This window comes from Akebia trifoliata, chromosome 4 (assembly GCF_017979445.1).
Source record: "Akebia trifoliata isolate Shusen 1 chromosome 4, ASM1797944v1, whole genome shotgun sequence".
NCBI lineage: Eukaryota > Viridiplantae > Streptophyta > Magnoliopsida > Ranunculales > Lardizabalaceae > Akebia > Akebia trifoliata.
Window position 1 is genome coordinate 37,281,058 of NC_141378.1, and position 25,603 is coordinate 37,306,660.

General features: G+C 38.4%; 2 protein-coding genes across 2 annotated transcripts; both read right to left on the minus strand.

The window, feature by feature from the left end:
* Positions 1–5,364: 5,364 nt before the first annotated feature.
* Positions 5,365–5,868, minus strand: LOC147404851 (uncharacterized). The gene has a single exon (XM_086437919.1). The coding sequence runs from the start codon at positions 5,866–5,868 to the stop codon at positions 5,365–5,367; it is 504 nt and encodes a 167-aa protein (XP_086294045.1).
* Positions 5,869–6,561: 693 nt separating this feature from the next.
* Positions 6,562–10,683, minus strand: LOC147404852 (uncharacterized). Its single transcript, XM_086437921.1, has 6 exons — positions 10,463–10,683; positions 10,176–10,419; positions 8,596–9,327; positions 7,276–8,478; positions 7,023–7,121; positions 6,562–6,963 (listed from the first exon to the last, which is right to left on the minus strand). The coding sequence occupies exons 1-6, from the start codon at positions 10,681–10,683 to the stop codon at positions 6,562–6,564; spliced, it is 2,901 nt and encodes a 966-aa protein (XP_086294047.1).
* Between the last annotated feature and the right edge of the window lie 14,920 nt (positions 10,684–25,603).

Below are 25,603 nucleotides of genomic sequence, written 5' to 3' on the forward strand. Positions count from 1 at the left end.
TCAGAATCAGAATTGTCAGAAGAATTTGAGCAACTTGGAACCACTTTCTTTTCTTATTCCAACCGTTTTTCGAAACAGAGGTTGGGGCTGGTTTCTTTTTGGCAGCAACAACAGTTGGCAGGTAACCTCTTTTTCTTAATCTCGTTCATGAACGATTTTGTTTATTTGTGTCTCTCTTTTAGATGGATTTTTATCCACATTAATGGCTGCAAGAAGAGGACCACAGCTGTTGAATGATGGAGTGATTGCATGATTGCAACGGTGCCAACTATGGGCGATATTTGTTTCGTAGGATTCATGGAATGATGCCACTAATGAGGGATATATCTTCTTCGACCCTCTCTCTCCTCTTTTTGAATTATTTTTTATTACTGCAAGGAGAAGCAGGTTCATCATTGGCTAGTCGTGGAGTTCGAACTTCAAAGGATCTCTATCCACTAACTTGGTTGTGAGGTGCGCAAAAATCATCGAAGATAATGGTCCTTGCAGCATCCAAAATAAAATGGGGGCGAGTGCTGCAATTTGGGCTGCATTGTTCATGGTAGAATCTTTGCCGATGTGCCATAATGACTGGATTAGATCTGAGTACACTTTATTTCTTTTTACACCACTCTCTCTTCTAATTTTTGTTTGTTGTCCAGGAACACATCTTGTGTGCATTCCAAGAATACCACACTATTCCAACTTCTGGCTGCAACGGAGATCAGTTTATCTTTGTTTCAATTTCATTATTATTTTTTTCTTTGTTGTTCTTTCATGCTAGAAGCAAGTGACCGTTCTTACATCTTCCAAGCATAAGTAGGGTGAAAACATTTCAATTGCTGGGAGTCCGAAGCACAAGGCATGCACCCTTTATTTTTAGCCAAGACGAATGATTCATGTCTCATGCGTTCCAAAAATGCTTTGAAACAAAGTTGCAGGCTTTCCAAATTTTCAACCTTTTATCCCATGCTGTGTGTTGTGTTGGGTGTAAATTGGACTACAGAACTACTTCTGGAATCTGAACCACTAGTAGTAACCACCAGCAATGTTTTTTTTTTTTGTAGTAATCGGACCCAATAGCAGTTTGATGGAATGGCTACCACCAACTTAGACTCCTTGTCAACGAAACCAACGAGAATGGAGCCAAGCGATCAAGTTCCCATGCATAAAAACAGTTCCTCAATGGATTCTTTGCTTCTTGAAGATTCTGCCCAGATGAACCTCAGATTTGCAGCATCTTAATCGATGAAGAGGAAGACGATAAGCATGCCTAGAAAGATCTTCGGTGTAGATGATCATCAAACTCAACCACAAATCAATTGCTTCTTCATCACAAAAACAATATCATTCAATTGCAGATTACTAAAATTCAATTGTACGATTAATTTCATCATCACAATTTGGATTATCTTTTTTTTTTTTTTTTGCAGGTTAGCTTGGGTTCAGGATTGAGAACAAGGTCTATAAGAAATCAAGATCAATGAAGCACCATATAACAATTTTTCTTTCGTGATCTTTTCCATATTCAATCATGGATTCATAGAAGAAATTTCGATCCCATGCTTATTAGCTAGTTTTTAGAGCGACGATGGTGGCGTATCTCAGAGCCGTGCAAATCGCTGACTTTATTTATGGACTTCCTCGTGATGGCTACTTGGCCAGTTGTTCAGTGGCTCTCCAGGCTGATGTTGGCGTAAGAGGCTCTCCATTCTCATCAAGAAAAATTGCCTCTCTCTCTCTCTCACTCGTTCTCCTCCGTTGGATCTGCTGAAGTTGCTATTGATGATGATGCTGCTTGCGCCAATGTAGCTCTTTCAATTCAGCTTCCTAGCCATGGAGATACTCATCAAAGGAGATTGTGTTCGATTGGAGTAACAGCGCACGAGTCAAAGAAAGTACATGGTGCACTCTAGATAAGTCGTTATGCTCCACTAATAGCCAAGCTTCGGCTACAACGCAAGTAGTAACGAAGAGGCTTCTCAGCCATTCAATATTTGAATTCAAGGATCCAACGGCGTGAGGGCAGGGGATTAACATATTTTGTTCTTTGCTGAAGATAATCTCTTGAATCGTTAGGTCTTTGTAATGGCATTGGACGGTCATAACGTGATGCGCTCCAATTGGAACCATGGGAGCTCTCAATTCTACCAATGAGAGATGGTGATTAGGCAACAACATAGTAGCCATGGACGGTTGCGGTGATAAGCAATTATTTTTTTATCTCTCTAACCTCCTTATTTCCTCTTAGAATAGATTTGTCTCTATCAACAGCAGCATGCAACATAGATGATGGCAAAGGTAGCTATGCCACATGAAGACCAAACTGAATTTTGGGTTTGAAAATCCATCCCACATGGTGGTTTGTTGATCTCCAACAACATCATGATCAATTCACATATTCTTCTTATTTTTATTAATTTATTTTTCATATTTTTACAAGGGCAGAACACGCAGATCTGGTAGGAATGAGATGAAATACGATTGTAGTCACTATGTTCACAATCGACTGAATTGGGTGATCGACCTTCAACTTTTCCATTGTAAACCAGACTTCGAAGGAAAGCTTGTAAAGCCATATGAGGTAGAACTAGTAAATGGGTGAGACTTGAGTAATCAAAAGACACCAAGCCCATTAAAGATTTCTTTGAGCTTAATTACTTAAACCTCAAAGTTGGGTTTGTTGTACATGTGTTCTCATATTCAACGAAGCAAACGATTTCACACTTCTCTGTCATGAAATGGAATAAAGTTAGCGTATTCTCCTCCAAAACTTTTCAACAAGAGTTCTAAATGCACACAATGGATTTAGTTTAAAATCCATGTTTCATGGCTTAATATCTTCGACATTCTATTTATTTATTTTTGTGACAAAAACTCATTGAAGGCTCGAGAGGTCGCACTTTGACATCTACAAATATGTATCTCCCTCCTTCCATTAGCATTAACGTACTTTTTTTTTTCTTCTTTTTGTCTCTTCTTTCATTGTTCATGAACAAGGACATCTCTGTACAGCAAAATAAGGCCCTCTCTCATCCTTTATTTTCTCTATTGTCTTCCTTTGTTTATGGTAGGAACTTGACGTGGTGGTCAGAGGTGCCATGGACATGTTGTAGGTAGTAGGTTGGGATACTTGGACCTAGTGCTTTAGGTGGGGGTATTCCATTGTGGCCAATGATCGCTGACATGCTGCTGAGAACGGAGATTTGGAATGCCGTATTGGTTATCACCTTCAATTGATCGTTGGACCATTAGTAATGATTCATTCATGTAGAGTAGCCTTTGCCCGACTACAATTGCTACGAATTTTTTTTTTATATCAAAGAACGTGATAGATCACTTCTTTAAGCAATGTGCATACGCTAGTTGGCTAGTTTCCAAAGTAGTTGTTTATCAATGTTGCACGGAGACGACAATGCCAATTGGCTAAAACACCGCGTGATGTGAAATATGTACCCGTAGAAGAACCATGCGATGAGGAATTTGTACAGCTAGTTGGCCAATCTCTAAAGCAGCTGTTCATCAGTAATGCTCAGGAATGGACAACGTCAACTGGCTGACAAACGTCAATTAGCTTGTAGAATTCACGATACTCAAGATTTGTAAAAGATCCATGCGACGACCTATTTGTCTAGCTAGTTGGCCAATCTCTAAAGTAACTGTTTATCAGTAATGCTTAGGAGTGGACAACGTCAACTAGCTGACAAACGTCAATTGGCTTGTAGAATTCACGATACTCAAGATTTGTAGAAGATCCATGTGACGACCTATTTGTCCAGCTAGTTGGCCAATCTCTAAAGCAACTGTTCATCAGTAATGCTTAAGAGTGGACAACATCAACTGGCTGACAAACGTCAATTGGCTTGAAGAATCACTTGAAGTAAGATTTGTTCAAATAGAAGAACCATGCGACGAGCTATTTGTCCAGCCGGTTGGCCAATCTCTAAAGCAACTGTTTATCAGTAATGCTTAGGAGTGGACAATGTCAACTGGCTGACAAACGTCAATTGACTTGTAGAATTCACGAGATTCAAGATTTTTATACGTAAAAGATCTATGCGACGACCTATTTGTATAGTCAGTTGGCCAAACTCTAGCGCTTGAGCATTATTGAGCATGATGATATTTTTTTTTTTGACCGTTCACAGTTTTAACTCATGCGGGTCAGGAATATCATGTAGTTTAAACTCGTACAATAATGAGCATTGCTAAACAGTTTAGGCTCGTGCTGAGGAGCATTGTCAAACAGTTTAGGCTCGTGCTGGGGAGCATTGTCAAACAGTTTAGGCTCGTGCCGGGGAGCGACATTATTTCAAGCATAGTACCTTTTGAGGAATTTACCGTTAATTGGGCCAAGACGTAATCCTTCTGGTGTTACAAGAAGATATGCACCATTAGTGTATACTTCTTTCACTACATGAGGCCCATCCCATTTTGGATCAAACTTCTTTCCAGAACGGTGTGAGAGGATGATTGGTCGTTGTACAGCGAGAACTAAATTGCCAACTTGAAAAGAACGTGGTCGAACTTTCTTATTGAATACACGTGACAGACGGGCTTGGTAACATTCTAGCCGTTGTTGTACTTCCAATCTTTTTTCGTCTAATGCTTCAAGTTCAGCCAGACGTAACTTAGCATTCTCATCACAGGTCAAACATTCTTGAATCGCAATCCTTAGTGAAGGTATTTGTCGTTCCAATGGGAGAACAGCTTCAACCCCATAAACCAATGAGTAAGTGTGGCTTGTGTGGAGGTGCGGTATGAGGTTCTGTATGCCCATAGTGCTTCTCCAATTTGTTCATGCCAATCTTTTTTTGATTTTGAGACAACATTCTCAAGAAGCTTGCAGAGAGTTTTGTTGAAGGCTTCGGCGAGTCCATTTACCGCAGCGTTGTACATTGTAGAACATCTCTGCTTAATGTTAAACTTCATGCAGAATTGATCCATCAGCGTATTACTAAAAGATTTCCCATTATCTGTCATGATATATCGTGGAATGCCGTAACGGAAGATGATATTACTTTTGATGTAGTCGACTACCGTTTCTTTCTTAACCTCTCGAAGGGGAACTGCTTCAGCCCACTTAGAAAAGTAATCTGTTGCGGCGAGGATATAGAGATGTTGCCTTGAAGATTTTGGGAGTGGTCCAACGACATCAAGTCCCCACCCGTCAAAGGGCCAAGATGCTATTGTAGGATGTAATGGCTCTGGTGGTTGACGAATGTAATCTCCATGAAATTGGCAAGCTTTACACCTCTTTGCATGGTTTAGAGAATCTTTCACCATAGTAGGCCAGTAAAATCCCATCCTCTTCAGACTGTGATGGAATTTCAGCCCTGACTGATGTGAACCGCACACTCCAGAGTGTGCTTCTTCTAAAGCATCTCAGATTTCATCATCTCCGAGACATCTCATTAAGATATCGTCGAAAAAGCGACGATATAATTTATCGTTGAAATATAAAAATCGAGGTGCCCTACGACGTATTTCGATTTTGTGCTTTAGGTCGTCTGGCAGCTTCCCATGCTGTAGATAGTCGATAAGTGGCTGTCTCCAATCTTTGACTTCGGCTATTTCAACAACCTTTGCTTCGTGAGACTCACAATTTTCATCTATCAAAGGAGGTAATACCCACCTATGGCAGATAGGGATACTCATTGTCTCTCCTTCTGGCATAGCCAAACTTGCAGCAAGACTAGCTAACGCGTCAGCCTGCTTGTTTTCAGCTATTGGTATATGCCCAATGATGACGTCTTCGAATTGTCTAACCAGTTGTAAAACATAGTAGTGATAAGGCACTAACTCATGCTTTCGAACGTCATACTCTGTTGAGAGTTGATTAATGACAAGTTGTGAGTCCCCATACACATAGAGTTGGTGTAACTTCATCTCTAGCCCGAGTTCTAAACCAATGATCAGAGATTGGTATTCTGCAACATTGTTTGAACATAACTTCGTCAAGGCAAACGAGAATGGCAATACTTCATTTTGTGGGGTGATAAAAATTACACCTGCCCCCGCCCCATCTCTTCTAGCTGCGCCATCAAAGAACATTCTCCAAGCTGGTAGCACATCAATAGAGAATACTTTTTCGTCGGGCAAGTCGTGAGACAATTCCCATTCAGCCGGAATAGGATGATCAGCAAGAAAATCGGCTAACGCCTACCCCTTTACATCCTTTTGAGGGATGTAAATAATTTCAAATTCTGATAAGAGAAGGGCCCATTTAGCTAGTCTTCCCGACAAGACTGGCCTTGTCATGATGTACTTGAGTGGATCAGCTCGCGCAGTGAGTCGGATTGTGTGCGACAACATGTAGTGCCGGAGTTTCTTTGTGGTAAAGATGAGCGCTAAACATGTCTTCTCGATGGGTGAATAGTTTACTTCTGCTCCAACAAGAGTTCGACTCAAGTAGTAGAGTGCACCTTCTTTTCCTTCATCATTTTCTTGAGCCAACAATGCTCCTAGTGACATTTCTTGTGCACTAATATAGAGAATCAGTGGCTTTTCAGGAATTGGTGCAGAAATAACAGGAGGCTTGAGAAGATACTCATTGATGCTTTTCAAAGCATTCTCACAAGCTTAATCCCATTCGAATGATATATCTTTTTTCATCAGTCGACTGAAGGGATGACAACGCCCAGCTAAGTTTGAAATGAACTTACGAATGTAAGTGAGTCGGCCTTGTAGACTTTTGAGTTCATGAATGTTCTTTGGTGTCGGCATATTTTGAATGGCTTCAATCTTGTTTCGATAGATTTCAATACCGCGATGCTGAACCACGAATCCCAAAAATTTACCCGAGGTGACTCCAAAAGCACATTTTAATGGATTCATCTTAAGCTGGTACCGTCGTAATCTGTCGAAGGTATCACGTAGATGTTGTAAGTGATCTTCTCTTTTCCTGGACTTTACTACTAGGTCATCAACGTAACATTCCACCTTGTCATGTAGCATGTCATCAAAGATTTTCTGCATAGCTTGCTGGTAAGTGGCACCAGCATTCTTAAGTCCAAAAGGCATAACTTTGTAACAATATATACCTTTTGGAGTACGAAAGGCTGTAAGCTCCTCGTCCTTTGGCGACATTCGAATTTGATTGTAACCAGAAGATCCATCCATGAAAGACAAGGCTTCATGTCCTGTAGTCGCATCAACCATAAGTTCTATGATTGGGAGCGAAAAATCGTCTTTTGGACATGCATTATTCAAGTCGCGAAAATCGACACATACTCGAATTTGTCCATTCTTCTTTCTTATCGGAACTATGTTGGAAATCCAGGTTGGATATTTTACTTCTCGGATGAAGCTAGCTTCTATCAACTTATTGACTTCTGTCTCAATCTGTGGTATCAACTCTGGTCGAAAACGACGTTGTGCCTGTTTTATTGGGTGAACTCTGTGTTTAACTGCGAGCTGATGAACAGCGATCTTCGGATCAAGTCTTGGAATTTCTTTGTAAGTCCAAGCAAATACATCTCTATACTCTTGTAGCAACTTGAGGTACTCGGATTCTTCATGCTGGTTTAGAAGAGTACTGACGAATGTGGGTCGCGGCTCTTCAATTGTCCCAAGATTTATTTCTTTTAAATCTTCAACAGTGGCCTGTCCGCCTTCTTCAAAGACCGGTGGAGCACTTTCGAGTTCTTCATCTAACGAAGTAGAATCTTCTTCAGGGAATTCCTCAATGGTAATATGATTTACAGAAACAACATCTTCAAAATTGTCTGTTCCAACAGCTGAAGCTTGGTTGTTACCCGTTTGGTTTGTGACGATGATGGTGCGTCGCTTCACAATCAATGCATCTGATATCAAGACTTCTAAAGCTGCTTGTTGTTTCATGCGAGATGGAATAGCGCTATGCAAGCCACTACTATCTTTATGCTCCACATGTTTATTCATTGGCTTAGGTCGACGTCGCGATTCTTTTCGTATTTTTACTCTAACCTTCTGATCAAGTCTAGATAGAGCAGACGCACGAGATTTATGAATTTGTACATCATGACGATCATCTAAAGCACCTAATCGATCAAATACCGACGTGGTCGAGATGTGGTCACCAATTCGATCAAAGACCGATGTCCGTGGAACTGGTGTTTTTACAGACTCATCAATGATTTCTACTGTAGTATGTTGTGAAGCAGTCGTCTTCATTTTAGAAATTTTGATTGGAGCTTCTGACGTATACCCAAGCCCCGCTCGTATGAATGAAACCTTTTCTCCAGCTCGAACGAGTTTGACTTGTGTTGAAGTTAAACCATGAATTTGATCAGTTGGTAGTAGTTCACCCAGTCGTACGGGTTCACCTTTTCTGTAACCAGCAATTTCGAATAACTTTGAAGTTTTAGGACCGAACCAACTTTTGGACTCTACTTTTGCGAGGTTGTCTTCATGGTTCTTCGTAATTGACGTAGTTGGGACATCGTTTTCCACGGGTGTCCTTACTATGTAAGATTTTTGGAGAAGTGTAACCGGGAATGTTAACTCTTCTTTCAACGTCTCCAATTTGATTTTAGAGACAGGAAGTTTAGTCTTTGAAGAAATCTCTTCGAAAGGTGATTATCCCGGCTTCCATCTCGATTGTGACACGTAGCGAAGCATTGGGGTTGGTAATACAACTGTGGATGACGCGTCCACCATTGATTGACCCACTTTCATTTGTCGAGTTTCTGGTTCTTGCTTCTTACTCCGTTCTTTTTGAAGCGGAGGACCGGGAGAAATCTTATCGACGTCATTCATAGCATGCTTTCCTTTGTCAGGTTTTTGCTTACTCGAAGGAAGTACCGAAATTGGAAGTGCTTCTTGAATGACATCCCCTTCAAAATAGAATTTCGCATCTGTAAAATACGTTTCTGCCTTATCAAATGGTTGATCTTCGGCTATCACACGTTTCTGCACACCATCTTGGTAATATTTGAAGCATTGATGTAACGTGGATGGTACTATCCCAGTTTCATGCAGCCACGGTCGGCCGAGAAGCAAGTGATATGAAGTTTTACAATCAATCACATGAAAGAGTGCTGTTGACTCCAAATCTGCAATAGAGAGCTTGACTCTTATCATGCCGATCGCTCTTTGACCTCCTAAGTTGAAGCCCTGAATCATCAACTTACTACGAGCAAGTTGATCCAATGAGATGCCAACTTGTTTCATAGTACGAATTGGCATGATGTTGATCGCAGAACCGTAATCCAGGAGGATTCTTGGAATTTTAGTCTCCCTCACATAACCTGTAACATAAAGAGGCCTATTGTGAGGTCGAGACCCCAATTGGAGATCCTTGTCAGTGAAGGTGATTGTGGCTATACACATACTGTCTTGTTGTGGATCTATGTCAGGTTGAATTTCCTGTTTTGAATCAGTTGAGCTTTGCTTTGAAGTAAGCTGAACTTTTTGGAATTCACTGGACAAATCCACGTCGACTTGTGAATCTTTTATTTCGAGGTGCTATTGTCTTTCTCAAGTCGTTGATCTCCCTCACTGGAAGTAGTAGGATGTTCTTCGGGCCTATCACCGACATCATCTTCTAGCATTTCTACTTCCACTTGATGACATGAAACCGTGCAGACTTCCTTTAAGAGCTTCTTGGGTAAGAATTCTAGAAGTGTGATTGGTAGACGAGGAGGTTGCTGAAGGATGTCTTCGGGGTCTGCGGGCGGAACTCGGAAAGCCTTCTTCTTTGTTGCTCTCTTTCGTTTCTTTGACCCTGTACTTGGTTTCTTCTTTCTTCTCTTTCTCTTTGGCTTTGAAATAGAAGGAGTCGACACATATATAGGATGTCTTTTTCGACGAGTGACAACTGTCCACCCTTCATCAGCAACTGAAGCAGACTCTGAGATGTCTGACTTTGATTTTGAAGTCGAATGAGATTGTGGTCCTTCTTGAAGTGAAGTGGGAAAGGTGATGATTTTTCTTTGATGTGGCCTTGCCCCCAGCGTGGGATAGGCCTTTTCAACATCAAAATGTACGGGCATGAGTTGCGATGGTTTAGGTAAAATTTTGGTGATCCGAGGAGATGGAATCTGCGTAGCATACTGACTTGTCAAGAGTATTGGATCAAAAGATCCAAAAGTGACAGAGGTCATGTTGGAAGTAGCAACATTTTCGACACAGTCAAGTTCAATTTTCCCTTGACGTGCCAAATCCATAATCTTCTCCTTGAAAATGAAGCATTTTTCAATCGGATGACTAATCACCTTGTGATAGCGACAATACTTCGGATCATTGTCGCGACCTGCTTCCTCGGGTCGTTTGGGCACTGGAAGTTCAATGAGCTTTAATTTCAGCAACTCTTCGAACATGCCCAAGACATCAGCATCAGGAAAAGGGTACTCTTTTGCTTCAAGCTCTTTGAGAGTCTTCCAAGCTTTTCCTTTTTCTTGTGTTGAATCAGCTCGCGGCTGATCTTCTCTTCTATTACCTGTGATCTTGACAGGTTTGCTGGTGGTGGTAGACAAGACTTCTTTAGTTTTGAAGGACTTACCGTCCTTCTTTTCCTATCTTCGAGACTCGCTTAGTCGTGGAGTTTGATGCACAGCTATACTCTGCTCCATATCGTGGGCTCGAGTAGCCAGTTCTTCGAAAGTGTGTGGCTTGATTCCTTTCAAAATGTAGAGGAGTTGCCAGTGCATCCCTTGAACACACATCTCGATAGCAGAAGATTGAGAGAGTCGATCCATGCAGTTGAGGGAAAGATTTCTCCATCGCTCTATGTATTCAATGACTGGTTCACCCTTCCTTTGTTTGACGGCAGCGAGCTCCACCATACTTACTGTCTTCTAGTGCTGTAGAAGCGGCCGAGAAACACTCTTTCAAGTTGATCCCAACTATCTATTGAATTGGGTTCCAAGTCAGTGTACCAATCGAACGCATTGCCGCGGAGGGAGCGAACGAATTGTTTCACCATGAAGTCACCGAATGTACCGGCGTTATTGCAAGTTTCGATGAAGTGGGCAATATCCTGCTTTGGATTGCCTTTTCCTTCGAACTGTTGAAATTTTGGTGGTTGATATCCTACCGGAAGATGCATTTGTTCGATGCATTGAGTGTAGGATTTGGAGTAAACCAATGAGGATTGTGGCATGCCCCCATACTGAGCACGAATGGTGTCAGTAATCATTGCTTGCAGTTGTTGAACGGAAAGCGAGGCAACAGATCCTTGTGGTGGATCTCGAGTAGCTTTTCGTGAACCAGAATAGTCTGCTCGTTGTTCCTCTTCGTGCAGAGGCATGTATGCTTCGGGGGTGAATCCTGGAGGATTCATTCTCCTTGTCTTTATGCTCCAAACGACTAACAAGGGTTGCAATCTGGATGTCTTTGTCTTCCATTACCTTTGTTAGTTTGTTGATGGTGTCTGCCATCTGGGCAACTTGTTCCTCCATTGTTAACGCTCTAGCTGTCATCACTGCTTTGATAGAGGTGTGAGTTTGCGACGGAGAAGTGATCGATAGAGATCTAGACGATCCCTCGCTTGACTTCGAATCAGATCCAGAATCTGACGAGTCATCTTCTACCACGTCAGCCCACGATTCTTTCGTGGTAAGTGCCGTTTTTGTGGCACGTTTCTTAGAGTGATGCTGGAGAGGCTCCACTAGCTCTATTCCACCAGTCTTTGTCATTGTTCGTGTCACATGATGATCGCGACTAGTAACCTGATCAGATTCAAGATTGGAAGAAAGGATTTTCTTACCTTTCTCAGTAACGGCAGATGCGATAGCGTTGACATTGCGAGATGCCATCGATGCTTTGGGTGATGTTCTTGCAGTTGACTGAAAGATGAGAGGTTGAGATGGTCCCACCGGGCGTGCCAGAAATTTGTCGACAATAAATTTCTACGGATGCCAGAAATTTGTCGACAATAAATTTCTACGGATCTATCTCGAGATCCGTGAAATATGATCGCAAATGATTTTATTGATTTTTTGATGAAAGGTGGATACAGATCTCAGTGTTTCCTCTGATTAACAGTCAAGTACAAAAATAGTGATGATGACGTATGTAGCTTTTCTTCTTTCCGTGCTTCGCGCTTTATCGGCTGAGAAGGTTGTTTGGACGGTTACTTTGCTTTGTGTTTAATCTTCTGTAGAGGCTTCTGTAGATTTTCTTCTCTCCGGACTTCGCGCTTTTTCGGCTGAGAAGGTTTTCTGGGCTTTCGGAGAAGGGCTTTATGCTTGATCTTCTCTTTAGTCGGAGTCCGGATCTCTGAAGAACCTTGCTTTGTCTCTGGAGGAGGGCTTCTTCTTCTCTAGAGGGAGAGCTTCTGTCTTCTGAGAGAAAGTGATCCAGATCCCCTCTCAATGAGAGAGGCTCTTGTATTTATAGACTTAAAAGTAATTTAGCTTTCCAATTATACCCCCAACTTAAAGAGGTTTAATTGATTTATTTAAAAGGCTAAATTTGTCCAAATCCCATTTAAGGATTCTACAGATTATTATTGGGCCGAATTCATTTGTTTGGGTGTAAGGCCCAATGCTTAATGTGTGGATCACTTGAATTTGCTTAGGTCATGGACTTTATTTGCGAAAGCCCAAAACCCAGGCTTGTAAGAGGCACGTTCCCATTTAATGGATTTAATTTGGATTTGAGGCCCATTATAAAATTAGGGATAAAATTTGTAAAGGCTTCCTTAAAATTTTGATGCCTACACTTACATTCACAGGTTTGGGAAGCTATTTCACTATATTATTCCAATATTACATGTTTTTTCCTCCTTCCGTTCCTCCTCTTTTTATAGTGGTTTTACCCTTTTTTTTTTTATATAGAAAAGAAACCTTAACCCCAAATAGGAGCTATAATCTTCCTTAGATTGTAAATGCCCGATTTATCCTTACCTAAATAAAGTAGTTATCTGATTATAGTAATTATCCATAGGAAATTAACATTTTTTTCCATTAGGATTCTTTTCCAATGTGATAAAATCAAATCTTAATAATAACACGTGGCATGATTATGCCTTGAGATGTGTGTTGACTGATACAATATGGACGATCCAGATGTGAGCGATTTTATCCCTCCAGAATAGCACCCTTTCAAAGGTGGAGATTGATGTACTTGATATCCACCTTGGATTATTATGTAATTATTGCAACATTTTCAAAAATGATTTGAAAACCTCTACCGACTTTACACAATCCTAACATATTTTATGAGTTCTATCAAAATCCCGATCATCACACTGATCGTTGTTTCACCCTTCACCATGCTATCTAAAACCTCATCGATGCCAAAAAGGACACCATCTCAACTCCTGCACAACTGAATGTTACTACCAACCCATTGCCTACCTATCAACCCTCTCAAACATTGAATATGGTGTTTGATGCGCAATTACTATTTGACCCAGCCCTTTTCATCTATCCAATCAACTATAAACCTCCTAGTTACCCTTTTGTTGGAATTACTTTCACTGATGATGTCGATACCACCAACTATGAACCATTTGACCTGACTTCAGATGAAACATATTGTTTATCCCCACCCTATTATGATAACGTCGCATTCACTAGATTCCTCTTGGCATAAATAAACTTAGAAGAACCCTTTTCTCTAATAGATGAAGACCCTTATTCATTGTCAGAAGAAAGTGAACATTTTTTCCCTTTCTTGTGATGAAGTCAGACATATGACTTGAGGGAGAAGAGTCTTCAAACCCCTAGAACTTAGTGTCAACAATCCCACAACCTTAGCAAGGGAAGAAAATGCAGATCCTATTAAGGATACCATTGAAGAAAACAATGTCGTTATTAAGAAGTTAAAGATATCAGGTGCAAATATTTTAGTTTGGGGATTGTTGATGGCCTCAACCACTCACAAGGAAGCAGTTCTAAAGGCACTAAGAACATGAGATTTTTCCTTGACATGGGCTTAGGCCGTAGACAACAAGATATCAAAGTCGCACCAACTATCCAAAAAGTTGTTGGTACATTCGAGTTAGGGTACGAACCCACTAAAGAAGATTTCACTCAATATTAGAAAGTAAAATGAGACAAGGCAAATGCAAGAAAAAGGCAAGGACACCACGCGGATCTAATCAAGATGAAGCCTTATCGTAAAAGTAGTGGTAAACTTCCCTTAATGTGATTTTCTAAAGCATTTATTGATCACATCATTGGTACCCGTTTGTTGGTGTTTGAAATTTTCATTTGGATGAACTGACCTGAAAAGGAATAAGATAAAGAGCTTGAAGAGGAAAAAATTAAAGACTCGCAAACTACTGCAGACTCCCTCAACATTTCATAGATGTTTCTCGATGTCATAGTATCTTAGTCATGTCTATCGGATATGGTGCCCCAAATTCATAGTCTGTAATCAAACCTCGGTGTCTCTAATTATCATGTAGTAAGTCCTTTACTTTATGTCGAGTCTAGTTTTGTTTGTCCTGTTGGACCAATGGACTTAAAGTATATTTGATAAAATAATCTAGATAAATTATCCTGGTCCATTGGGTTGCATCGGCTCAAATGCAATTTAATTGGGTACATAGTTCCAATATTTTATATCGTCTTCTTTAATCCAATGGATTTAGTATTTCAAGATTATTATATCAGAATCAATTTTTCAAACTACCATATTGAGGGATGAATCAATTAAAATGGCTTAGACTTTTGTCAAAATGTAATAGAAAACAATGTTTCTTCCAAATGACTCACAATTTAACGAGATTTTGTATTGACTAGGCCTTTGACTCATTCATTGCCATGGAAAAGTACAACTTTGGCACATACGAACTCTAAAACACATTTTCTCTTAGGGAAGTGAATGTCGACATGAACCTTTTACGAGCCACAATGACTTTTTGGGACCCTACTCATCTCGTATTCCGATTTGGATCGATCATGTTTTGCCCAAACATGAAGATTTTTGTACGTTTATCAAGATAGACATGTAAGAACTAATAATCGGGCCATCACTACAAAACAAATTTACAAAAGAACTTGTAAAAGGATTAAGGTTAAGACAAATAAGGCAGATAGAATCATCGACAGTGGATCAATGAATATGAGCAGACTTTTTAGATATCATCGAACCCTTGTGTATGAGAATCCTTGAGATTTAGCCCCAGAGTCTCAAAGGAGAGCCCGAGACTTCACCTTATGTTTAGCAGTGTTATTGAAGTTCTACATGGTGTCATTCAGGATGTGGGAGTTCTTATCGTGTTTCTTTTTAGACGCGGCCAAACAACTTCAAAACAAGGCAAATCCATCCCCTACCATACTTGTCGAAACTTTTGATAGACTGTTGAATATGCATAGATATGAAGGAATGGGATTTAGAGGAAGTTCCTATTTACTTTACTTATGGTTGTGCATCCAATTTCGCATTGTAGAGTTTCCTCAGATCAGGAAAAGTAAGTGGGATAGATTCTTGAACAATGATGCACTGGTAGACTTCACAACTATAGATGTCTAGAGAGATTGGCTTTTCACTTTGACCGAATAGGATGACAACTGGGAAGAACCAGCAAGGAGAGTGGATGAAGACAATGTCATCACTTTAGGTGGATACAATTACGTGGAATTCTTAGGCTTATTGGGTATGTCCTTTTATTAGCTAGGGATGATACTGAAACAGATGCCCTGGATATAAGCACCCTATCATAGGATTGACTGCTCAATTGATAGACACATAGCGATTGCATTGGATTATTGCATGATAGTGGGATCAGAAATCAGGCAGGTACCCAAGAAGCGAAAGAATAATGAAAGATGCATGGAGCCTCGAATTCAATAGCAATTTTAGATCGAGTCAGCATTTTCTTTTAAAAAGGAGAGTCCCTCATTTTCTTTTTATTTTCAAAATAATTTTCCTTTCGATTGTTTTATGCTAAATCATTTAAAACATTTAATAAAGATTCAATAGTTGATATACCTTCAATAAAGTTTCATATTTTTTCAAATGATTTTCTATCAACAAATTATCTCCATCTAATATCTCTTGACTGGTATGGCTGGTTAGTTAGTAACTAAGGAACTATGCAATTGAATACTATCAAGGGGGGACCCTGACATCAAAGATAATCAAAATTAACTTCAATGACGTTTCAATTTACCACTGTTCCAAAACTTAAGCATCCATCACCTAGTTGGGATCGTAAGTCTGGTTGGTTAGCATGAATATCAACATCAAGTCCACACTCGATAATGGCCTCTGAATTTGAACTCGTAGAGATCTGAAAGATCTTAACAAACTTTTTCACAGACATAAAAAACATGAAAAGTAAGATTGATGTGCTAGATCGTCCTCGAGAGTCAATGAAAACTCTTTCTGCTGAGATGAAGGCTATGAAAGTAGAAATCAATGCAATGAAATATCCGCAATAGATTTTTGAATCCAACGTCGAAGAGAACCCTCAACCAAAAATCCTTTGTCATTCAATCGAATGACTCAGTTGGAAACAACTCTAAAGAATATCAAAGGGATTGATGAAATCGCAACAAGCATCATAGCACTAAATCTTATCCCTAAGGCCTACTTGTCTGACAAGTTTGTAATGCAGAAAATGGAGAAATTCAACGGTGTAGGTTGTGCAAGGATGCACTTGAAAGTTTATGTGGGAAACATGCAAATTTTGGGACTTAATGATGAACAAATGACTATACTATTTCAACGCAGTTTGTTTGGATCAACGCTATGTTAACTAATGTCTCAAGATCCGTCCACGATCCAAACATGGGAAGACATGTCAAAATTGTTCTGGCTTTAGTACAAGTACAACACTGAAATTGAAACTTCTCGAAGAGATTTAGAAGCCACAAAACAAAAGAATGGGGAAACCTTCACCGATTTCATTTGTAGTTGAATAACTAAGGTTACAAAAATATGGGACATTCCCTCGAAAAATGACCAAGTTATTATTGTTTTGAAGAATCTCACTCAAGGCTGTGCCCAACATCTCGTGTTCAATACCTCCCCACATTCGAGTTCCTACTATAAGTTGGAAGTCAGCTTGAAGAGGCATTTGCTTTCGAGATTTTTGTCAACTCTTCAGATAACAAAGGCAAAATGCCATTTCAAATCTTGACTTTTACCAACCCTCTTTTGTCTTCTCATAACCCTAACCTATTTTGTGAATTCTACCAAAATCCTAATCATCACACTGACCATTGCACTATCCTTCGTCATACTGTTCAAGACCTTATTCATATGAAGGTCACTATCTCTGCTCCTACCCAACAAAATGTTATTACAAACCCTTTGCCAACTTTTCACCCCCAATTACTAAACATGGTATCTACTACCCAACTACCTTTCGACCCAATCCTCTTTATCCATTCAATTTCATCCAAATTATCTAGATATCCTCTCATTTGAGTTACATTTACCAACAAAGTTTTTTCCACTGATTTCGAACATTTGAATATTCAGAAACTTACTATTTATCCCCACATTGTTTTGATAGCCTCGTATTCACCAACTATCTATTAGAACAAATGGACCCGAAAGAGTTTGTGTTCATAGAAGACGACGATGCATATATACTAACTGATGAATGTGAACCTTTTTTTCTCTAGTGAAGAAAAATCATACATAATACTTGAGTAGGAAGACTCTTCAAGCTACCTGAACTCAGTGTTGACAATCTTGTACCTTTGTCAGGGGAAAAAAATCATATCCTATAAAAAAGGCTATTGAAAAAGATGATGTAGTAATTAAACAATCGAAGAAATCAAATGCTAATATTACTATATGGGTTCTACTCATGGCTTCTATTGCTCACAAGAAGGTAGTCCTCAAAATGCTGAATAAAACTTAAGCCTTTCTTGACATTTTTCTAGATCAGTTGGCAATAACATCTTATCCTTCTTTGACTCAGATCTCCCTAAAGAAGGGGCAAACCACACAAAGTCACTACATATCACAGTCGATTGCAATAGGATAAGTGTTTTTCTTGTATTGATTGACAATGGAAGTGCGTTCAATGTATGTCCTTTGAAAACTGCCACCAGACTTGGGTTTAAATTAGAGACTTATAACTGACCTAAGGTTGGCAATTATATGAAATATACCCGATATTTGAACTGTTCTGATTTGATCTGATCCAAAAAAATAAAAAAAATTGAATTTTCGGATTGAATTCAGATCTAGATCTACCCCAATCCGATCCGAACATATTTCAATATTTTTTTTTATTCTTAATTTCATTTAATACATATAGATAAAACATTTTAGTCTTTTTGATTTTCCTCTATATTTGTAGTAGGAAAGTAGATTTTTAAATATTTTATATTTTAAATTTTTTTGAACATTGATAATTTGAAAATAAGGCATGTGTTCAGATTGATTTCAAATTAAGGATGAAATGAAAGGGATCGAATTCAGTTCACATATTCATTAATCCATTTGAATCGGATTGGATTGGGGTGGTACTGATCTGATACGCTAGCCCTAAATCGACCAATTAGGGCATCAGAGCCTACAACAATTCCGAAAGGGACATATTGAAAGTTTTGCATTTGTGGATATCTACAAGAATAACTGACTTTCTTATAGAATTCCAAGTTTTGGATATACAACGCTCATTCAATTTACTACTGGGAAGACTAGGATTATACCAGATCAAGGTTGTTTCATCTACACTACACCAACAAGTTGGTTTATCAAGGATGGCCTAGTAAGCACATTGCTTGGAGATGTTGAAATTGTAGGAGTCTTGAATGGACCAAAAATTGAAACTAAGCCCTTACATGAAATTCAACCAGAGCATCAAGGAGTACAACTTAGTGGATTTGAATTTGAAAAGGTCTGTTTGGTTCAATGGACCTAAATAACAGTATTTACCAATAGAAAATACCTTCAACTATTTTGTAGCCAATATATTAAAAAGCACGTGCTTCCTACCTGGAATGGGTCAGGGTCATAAACAACAAGGAATTAAGGCCACATCGATTAACATGAAAGTTGTTAGTATTTTTGGACTTTGATATGAACCCACCAAAGAAAATTGGGCTAGGTGTAGTAGAAGCAAAGAGACAGGGCCGTACTATGGATGAAATCCTATTATAAGACACTAAACAGTTACTTTGTGAAGACAAGAGAAACTTTCCCTTCCTGTGGTTTTTCAAAACTATTTATCGATCACATAACATGTGCTCGTTTACTAGGATTTGAGATCTTATTCAGGATGGATTGACCTAAGGTTGAGGAAGACAAGCAATCTAAAGAAGAGAAGATGAAATACTGGCAAGCCGTTGTGGATTTTCTTGACCTCGCACAGATGTTCGAAGAGTATTGCATTATCTCTATTTTGTCAGTTAGGTCTAGTGTTTTGAGTTTTTAGTTTGTAATTAAGACTATTTTTGGGCCTTTTTCCAACTTTCACATTTTGGATCATTTATTTTCTAGTCAGTTAGTTGAACCAAGTCCATCAGTTGAGTCTGTAGTATTTTCTGATAGCCCACTTGGAATTAATGAGATGAAGAAAATTCTTGAGTACCCCGAGTACAATAACGACTTAACTAATGACTTGACTTTGGAAGGAGATTCTTTTGATGATGAAACTCCCTTTATACTAAAAAAGATAGTCAAACAAGAAGATGAATGTCGTGTTCAACCTCTAATGAAGGAAACAGAGGTAATCAAGCTTGAAACAAAAGATAGTCCTCAAGAAGTTCGGATTGGAACTACTCTATCCCCAGAAAAACAAGATGAAATTGTGAACTTGCTTAGAAATTTCAAAGATGTGCTCGTATGGTCCATGAGGATATGCCTATTGTAAATATAGACATCGTCCAATAACAAACTCCACTCTACCCAGATGTTTGTCCAGTTAAGCAGAAACTTTGTCGGAAGTCAAATGGACTTTCAAAATCAAAGAAGAGGTTAAAAAGTAGATCAACATTGGGATTTTTGAAGTAATATAATATCCTAAATGGATTGTTAATGTGGGACCCATTCCTAAGAAAGATGAAAATGTCAGGATGTGTGTGGATTTTCAAGATATGAACAAAACAAGTCCAAAAGAAAGTTTTCCTCTTCCACATATCGATGTTCTGGTCGACAACATGACCGGACTTGCTTTATTGTAATTTGTGGATGGATTTTTAGGATATAACCAGGTAAAGATGGACCTTCGGGATATGCAGAAAAATTTATTTATCACATAGTGGGGGATTTTTTATTATAAGGTTATGACTTTCGGATTAAAGAATGTTGGAGTTACCTATCAAAGGGCGACAACAACCTTATTGCACGATTTGATACATAAAGATGTTGAAGTGTATGTTGATGATATGATTGCCAAATCTATAAATCAAACTAGTCAAACAGCTGTCTTGGGAAAATTTCTTGAAAGAATTCAGAAGTACGAATTGTGACTTAATCCACAAAAATGTGTGTTAGTTTGGAGTTAGTTCAAGAAAGCTACTTGGGTTCGTCGTCAGTCAAAGAAGAATTGAAGTGGATCCAAGCAAGATGAAGACAATCCAGCAAAATTCAATATGTCAACAAATTCATTGCTCAACTCAGTAATGTTAGTGAGCCCATCTTCAAGCTTCTTAAGAAAAATAAGCCAATAGTATAGAATGAACGTTATTAGAAGGCCTTCGACCAATTCAAATAATACCTAACAAATCTACCAGTCATGGTTTTTCCTATACTAGGTGAATTGTTCCTTCTCTACTTATCAGTCTCAAGGATATCTAATGGGATGCAAGCTAGCATAGTATGAGGAAGACAATCATAGAGAAAAGGGTTATCTACTACATTAGTAAAAAGATGTTAGAATATACGAAGAAGTATTCATCACTTAAGAATACTTGTTTGTCATTGGTATGGACATCTCATAGGCTTTAATACTACATGCTCTCTCATTTAGGTACATTATTGTCTCAAATGGATCCTCTCAAGTATCTCTTTGAGAAACCCATTCTGACGGGGAGAACTACTCGATGGTTACTATTGCTGTTTGAATTCGACATCACATACGTCACGCAAAAATCTATTAAGAGAAAAGCCATTGCAGAATACTTAGCAGATTATCCTATGATAAGAAGGAATGAGGCCCATTGATTAGTTTCCAGATAAAAATATTCTGAATGTTGAAAATGAATCACCAGACCGAGTATGGTAGTTGTACTTCAATGGTGCAACAAATCAGAATGGATATAGAATTGGGGAAGTCCTAGTCTCGCCAAAAGAATTTCACATTTCGATTACTATCAAATTGGTTTACTCAAATACGAATAACATGGTCGAGTATGAAGCATACATTGCTAGCTTGGAGCTGCTTTGGATCTAGGCATCTAAAAACTTGAAGTGTTTGTAAATTTCACCCTGGTCATAAATCAATCACTAGAAGAATGGAAGACTTAGGATTAAAAGCTAACGTTATACTATTAGTACTTACTAAACTTAGTGAGGAAGTTCAAAGTTATAATGTTCCAGCATTTGTTGAGAGAAGATAAGAAATTTGTAGATTCCTTGTCCACTCTACCCCAAGGTATGAAATTGAGACTTATTAGTGTGGAGGTCAAAGACAAGTCAACTTATTGCCCTCAGGTCGGCATCCCTACCCAACTCCCTGACAGAAATTCATGGTATACTAACATCCAAGAAGTGTTAAAAATGTCAAGAGTTCCGAGATGAAACATTGAGAAAGAATGATTGACTCTTCAAAGGTTAGTAGTATCTTAGTTCATCTTATGCACATGAAATCTTTACAAGAGATCTTATGACAAAATTTACTTGTTCCATGTCAATGAAGACCAAATAGAATAAATGATGGTTGAGTTGCATTCAGGGGAGTGTGGATCCTACATGAGAAAAAATGTTAGCCAAGAAGATCATGTGACGTGGGTATTATTGGCCAACTATCAAAATTGATTGTCACCATGTGGTCAAAACTTTCTATAAATGCTAGATACACACTAATATCATACTTGTGCCTCCATCACAATTGATAGGTCTAATATCACCTTGGCTTTTCTCTATTGGGGAAATTGATATCATTGGAAAGGTCACATTGAAAGCATCCAACTGGGGCTACTCTATATTCTCTAGTTTATGGCATGGAAACAAATTTGGACACTGAAACAAAAATTCCCTCGCTCAAAATATTAATGGAAAGTCAGGTTTCAGAAGTGGATTGGATCCGACATTGCTGTGAAGAATTGAATCTAATTGAAGAAAAGTGACCCAGAGCTCTTTATCACACACAAGCTAACTAGAGAAGAGACGCTCGCTTATTAGACAAGAAAATAGAGATTCGAGACATGTAAGTTGGATATCTAGTTTTGAAAGAGAATAGGGCACATATCTTTGGCCCTCAAGGAAAGTTCAAACCCAATTGGGGCAGTCCTTTCATCATCAAAGGGATATTTCCTGGTATAGCAATCAAATTCCAAGATCACGATGGAGTCGAGCTACCAAAACTAACTAATATTGACCAAATCAAGCTATATTACATCTGAGAAAGCCATCGTCGGTTGAACATTTTTCCTAAATATCTGAGTCACATTTTTTTAACCCTTTGCAGCTTATATATAAAAGTAAAAAAAAAAACTACAAAAAATGCATTTTCTTTCTTAGCCTGATCACCTAATCTATAGGAGTGGATATACATGAATTGCGTTTTGGTATGATCCCAAATAAAATCTAAGGTATGTAAGCAACCTAAGAAGTTACTTCAGGCCCGACCACATCAAAAAATAAAAAATAATTTCCCCTAAAATAAAAATGAAAAATACAAAAATCATAGAATTTTTTTTTTTTGAAGAGTCCCACACAAAGGTTTTTTGTTTTTGTTTTGTTTTTTTTTTTTTTTTGAGTTTTTGAGCATTATATCATTCTTTTCTAAACCTTGTCCTAAGCCCACATGTAAAATACCTCCTAGGTATCATAAGTGAAGGTTGAGCAAGATAATGGTTTACTACTGGACAATATCTCTCAAACACTCAGAATAGATAGTAACTCTTAATAGTTAGACAGTATCCTTAACATTCAAAAGGCCATTGAAAGAAAATAAGAAGCTCACTAGACTGAAAATTTGAAAGGACGATTTAGGAAAAAGTTAGAACAAGCTTGCTAGGCTAAAAACTCAAAGGGACGGTCTAGGAAAAAGTTAGGGTAAAAAAAAGGAGCTCGTTAGAATGAAACCCAGAAAGAAGTGTAACCTAAACAAAAGTCAGAGCGATCAAAAGTTACAATCTCACTAGGTTGAAAACCTAAGAGGCAACCTATGCAAATATGATAAGAATTTTAGAGCATCGAAGTCTAACAAAAATATTTTTCAAATCCAAGAAACTATTCATCATTGATCTGAATGATTGCCTAACCCAAACGAAACAAAAAACTCAAAAGATTAAACATCTCATTTATGAACAAATTTGAATATTTTCAGTTTACTAAGTGAGCCTGAGGGGAAAAGAGAAGTCCTCCATAAACTTCAAAAGGAAATAATTTTTGCTCCAATTGTTTTGAGCCTGACTAAAAAATCTTTACCTTAATGCCAGAAAAAAGTATTTTTTTTATTTCACTTTTGGTAATATAAAATTTCTTGGCCTTTTAATCTCCTTATGGGATTATTCTTGGTCCAAGAATTAATGATTTCCCCTTTACACTCGGGGCATTTTTAAATATAGTATGCACTCGATTATATGAGCTTCCCTTTCTGAAACGAGAGTCATTATTGTCCTTTGTTGCAAGATTTTTAAGCCAGGTCGATTCAACCCCAAATAACAAGTTTAACCCAAAACTAGGATTCGTCCTTTTTATAGCAACATAAAACCCCCAAGTTTCAAAGAAAATCCAAGACCCATTTTTCTAGCAAAAAATCAAATAAATAATATTTTCAAATACTACTATTTTTCTTAGATTTAGTTCATTACTCTTTCGCCTAGAGTATGTAAAGTAAGATTCCAAGTTCTAATCTAATACTCTTTTTTCCTAGAGTAAGTAGAGTAGGACTTTAATATTTATGCTAAAATTATGCTCAGTTAATGCTTAGATATACGTAGTTATGCTCAAACTATACTCAAATTATGCTTAAGTTATTCTTAGATTTTACCTAGATTTTCCTTGATAAAATCAAATTTTGCTCATATTTTCTCTCAATTTATAAGATTTTGCTCAGTGTCATTGGTTAGGGGGAATTTCCAAAAGTCTATCAAGGGAAGTGTTATCGTAGAATACTTGATAGCTCACCCCGTGTTAGAAGGTCCCAGACCTACCGATCAATTCCCAGATGAAGATATATTGGAAATTGAGAATTCCAAGATGAATAAAGTATTGCATCTATATTTTGATGGAGCAGCCAATCAGAGTAGATTCAGAATAGGGGCAATCTTGTTTTCACTAGAAGAGTTGCATTACTCAAGATCAAGCTTTCCTCGAATAACACTGTCGAATATGAAGCTTGCATAGCCAGACTTGAAGCCTCCTTGAACCTGGGGGTGATAGAACTTGAAGCCTATGGTGACTCAGCCTTGGTCATTTACCAATCATCAGAAGAATAAAAAACAAAGGATGACCAGTTAAAGCTCTATCATGAATACTTGCTCAACTTTGCAAGGAAATACAAGTCTATAAAATTTCATCACCTTCATTGGGAAAAAAATCGACTCACCGATGTATTGGCTACTCTTTCCTCAATGATTCAGATTCCTGTTGGTATAGAATTAAAACCCAATACTATTGAAATCAAGGAAAAGCCTGCTTATTGTCACCAACTCAACATTTTTTCCAGGGCACCAAATGGTAAGCCATGGTACATTGATATTTGGAAAGTCTTGGAACATTGATAATTCCCTGATGAGCTTCTCGTAAAGAGCAACAAATATTGCAAAGGTTGGCATCTCATTTCATCCTATGTGCTGATAGCTTATACAAAAGGTCTCATGATGGCATCCAATTGTTGTGTGTCAATGAAGAGGAGGGTAAAAGAATCATGTCGGTTATTCATTCTGGGGAATACGGCCCTCACGTGAATGAAAAGATGTTGGTTAGAAAAATTCTTTGACAAGGTTATTATTGGCCTACTATGGAAGCAGCTTGTCATTACCTCATAAAGACCTGCCACAAATGCCAAGTTCATGGAAATCTAATTGATTTGCCAACCTCAGAATTGGTAGGTTTGACTTTTCCAAGGCCGTTCTCAATATGGGAGATTGATATAATTGGGAAAATTACGCCAAAGGCTTCGAATGGGCATGAGTTTATTCTAGTAGTAGTCAAAATTTCACCAAATGGGTTGTGGCAAGTTCGTATGCAGACTCTCTAAGGTATTCCTACTAAGCTAATTTCAGATAATGGGACATATTTCAAAGGCGAAGTCATTGCATTGTGCAGAAAGTTTAACATCTGCCAACAAAAGTTGTCACCATACCGTCCAAAGACTAATGGGGCAGTGGAAGCAACAAATAATAATATCAAGACCATCCTCAGAAAAATGTGTGAAAGACATAGAGATTAATTTGAGAAGCTTCCTTATGCATTTTGGGCATATCGTACTTTGGTTAGAACATTTACTGGTGCTACCCCTTATTCTCTGGTGTATGAGATGGATGTAGTCCTCCCTATTGAAATCGAGATACCATCTCTACAAGTACTAATGGAAAGCCAATTATCTAAAGCTAAGTGGGTTTGACACCAATACGAAGAACTCAGACTCATTGAAGAAAAAAGACTGCAT

Excerpts from the sequence above, each read along its gene's own strand:
- LOC147404851 (XM_086437919.1), bottom strand. The coding sequence starts at position 5,868 with ATGAAGTTACACCAACTCTATGTGTATGGGGACTCACAACTTGTCATT.
- LOC147404852 (XM_086437921.1), bottom strand. The coding sequence starts at position 10,683 with ATGGAGAAATCTTTCCCTCAACTGCATGGATCGACTCTCTCAATCTTC. Across the intron at positions 9,328-10,175 it reads AGTATTGTCGCTATCACAAG|GAAATTCAACCTGACATAGA; the intron begins GTGATTAGTCAT and ends GATTCAAAACAG. Across the intron at positions 6,964-7,022 it reads AGCCTTTCGTACTCCAAAAG|CAAGCTATGCAGAAAATCTT; the intron begins GTATATATTGTT and ends GCCACTTACCAG.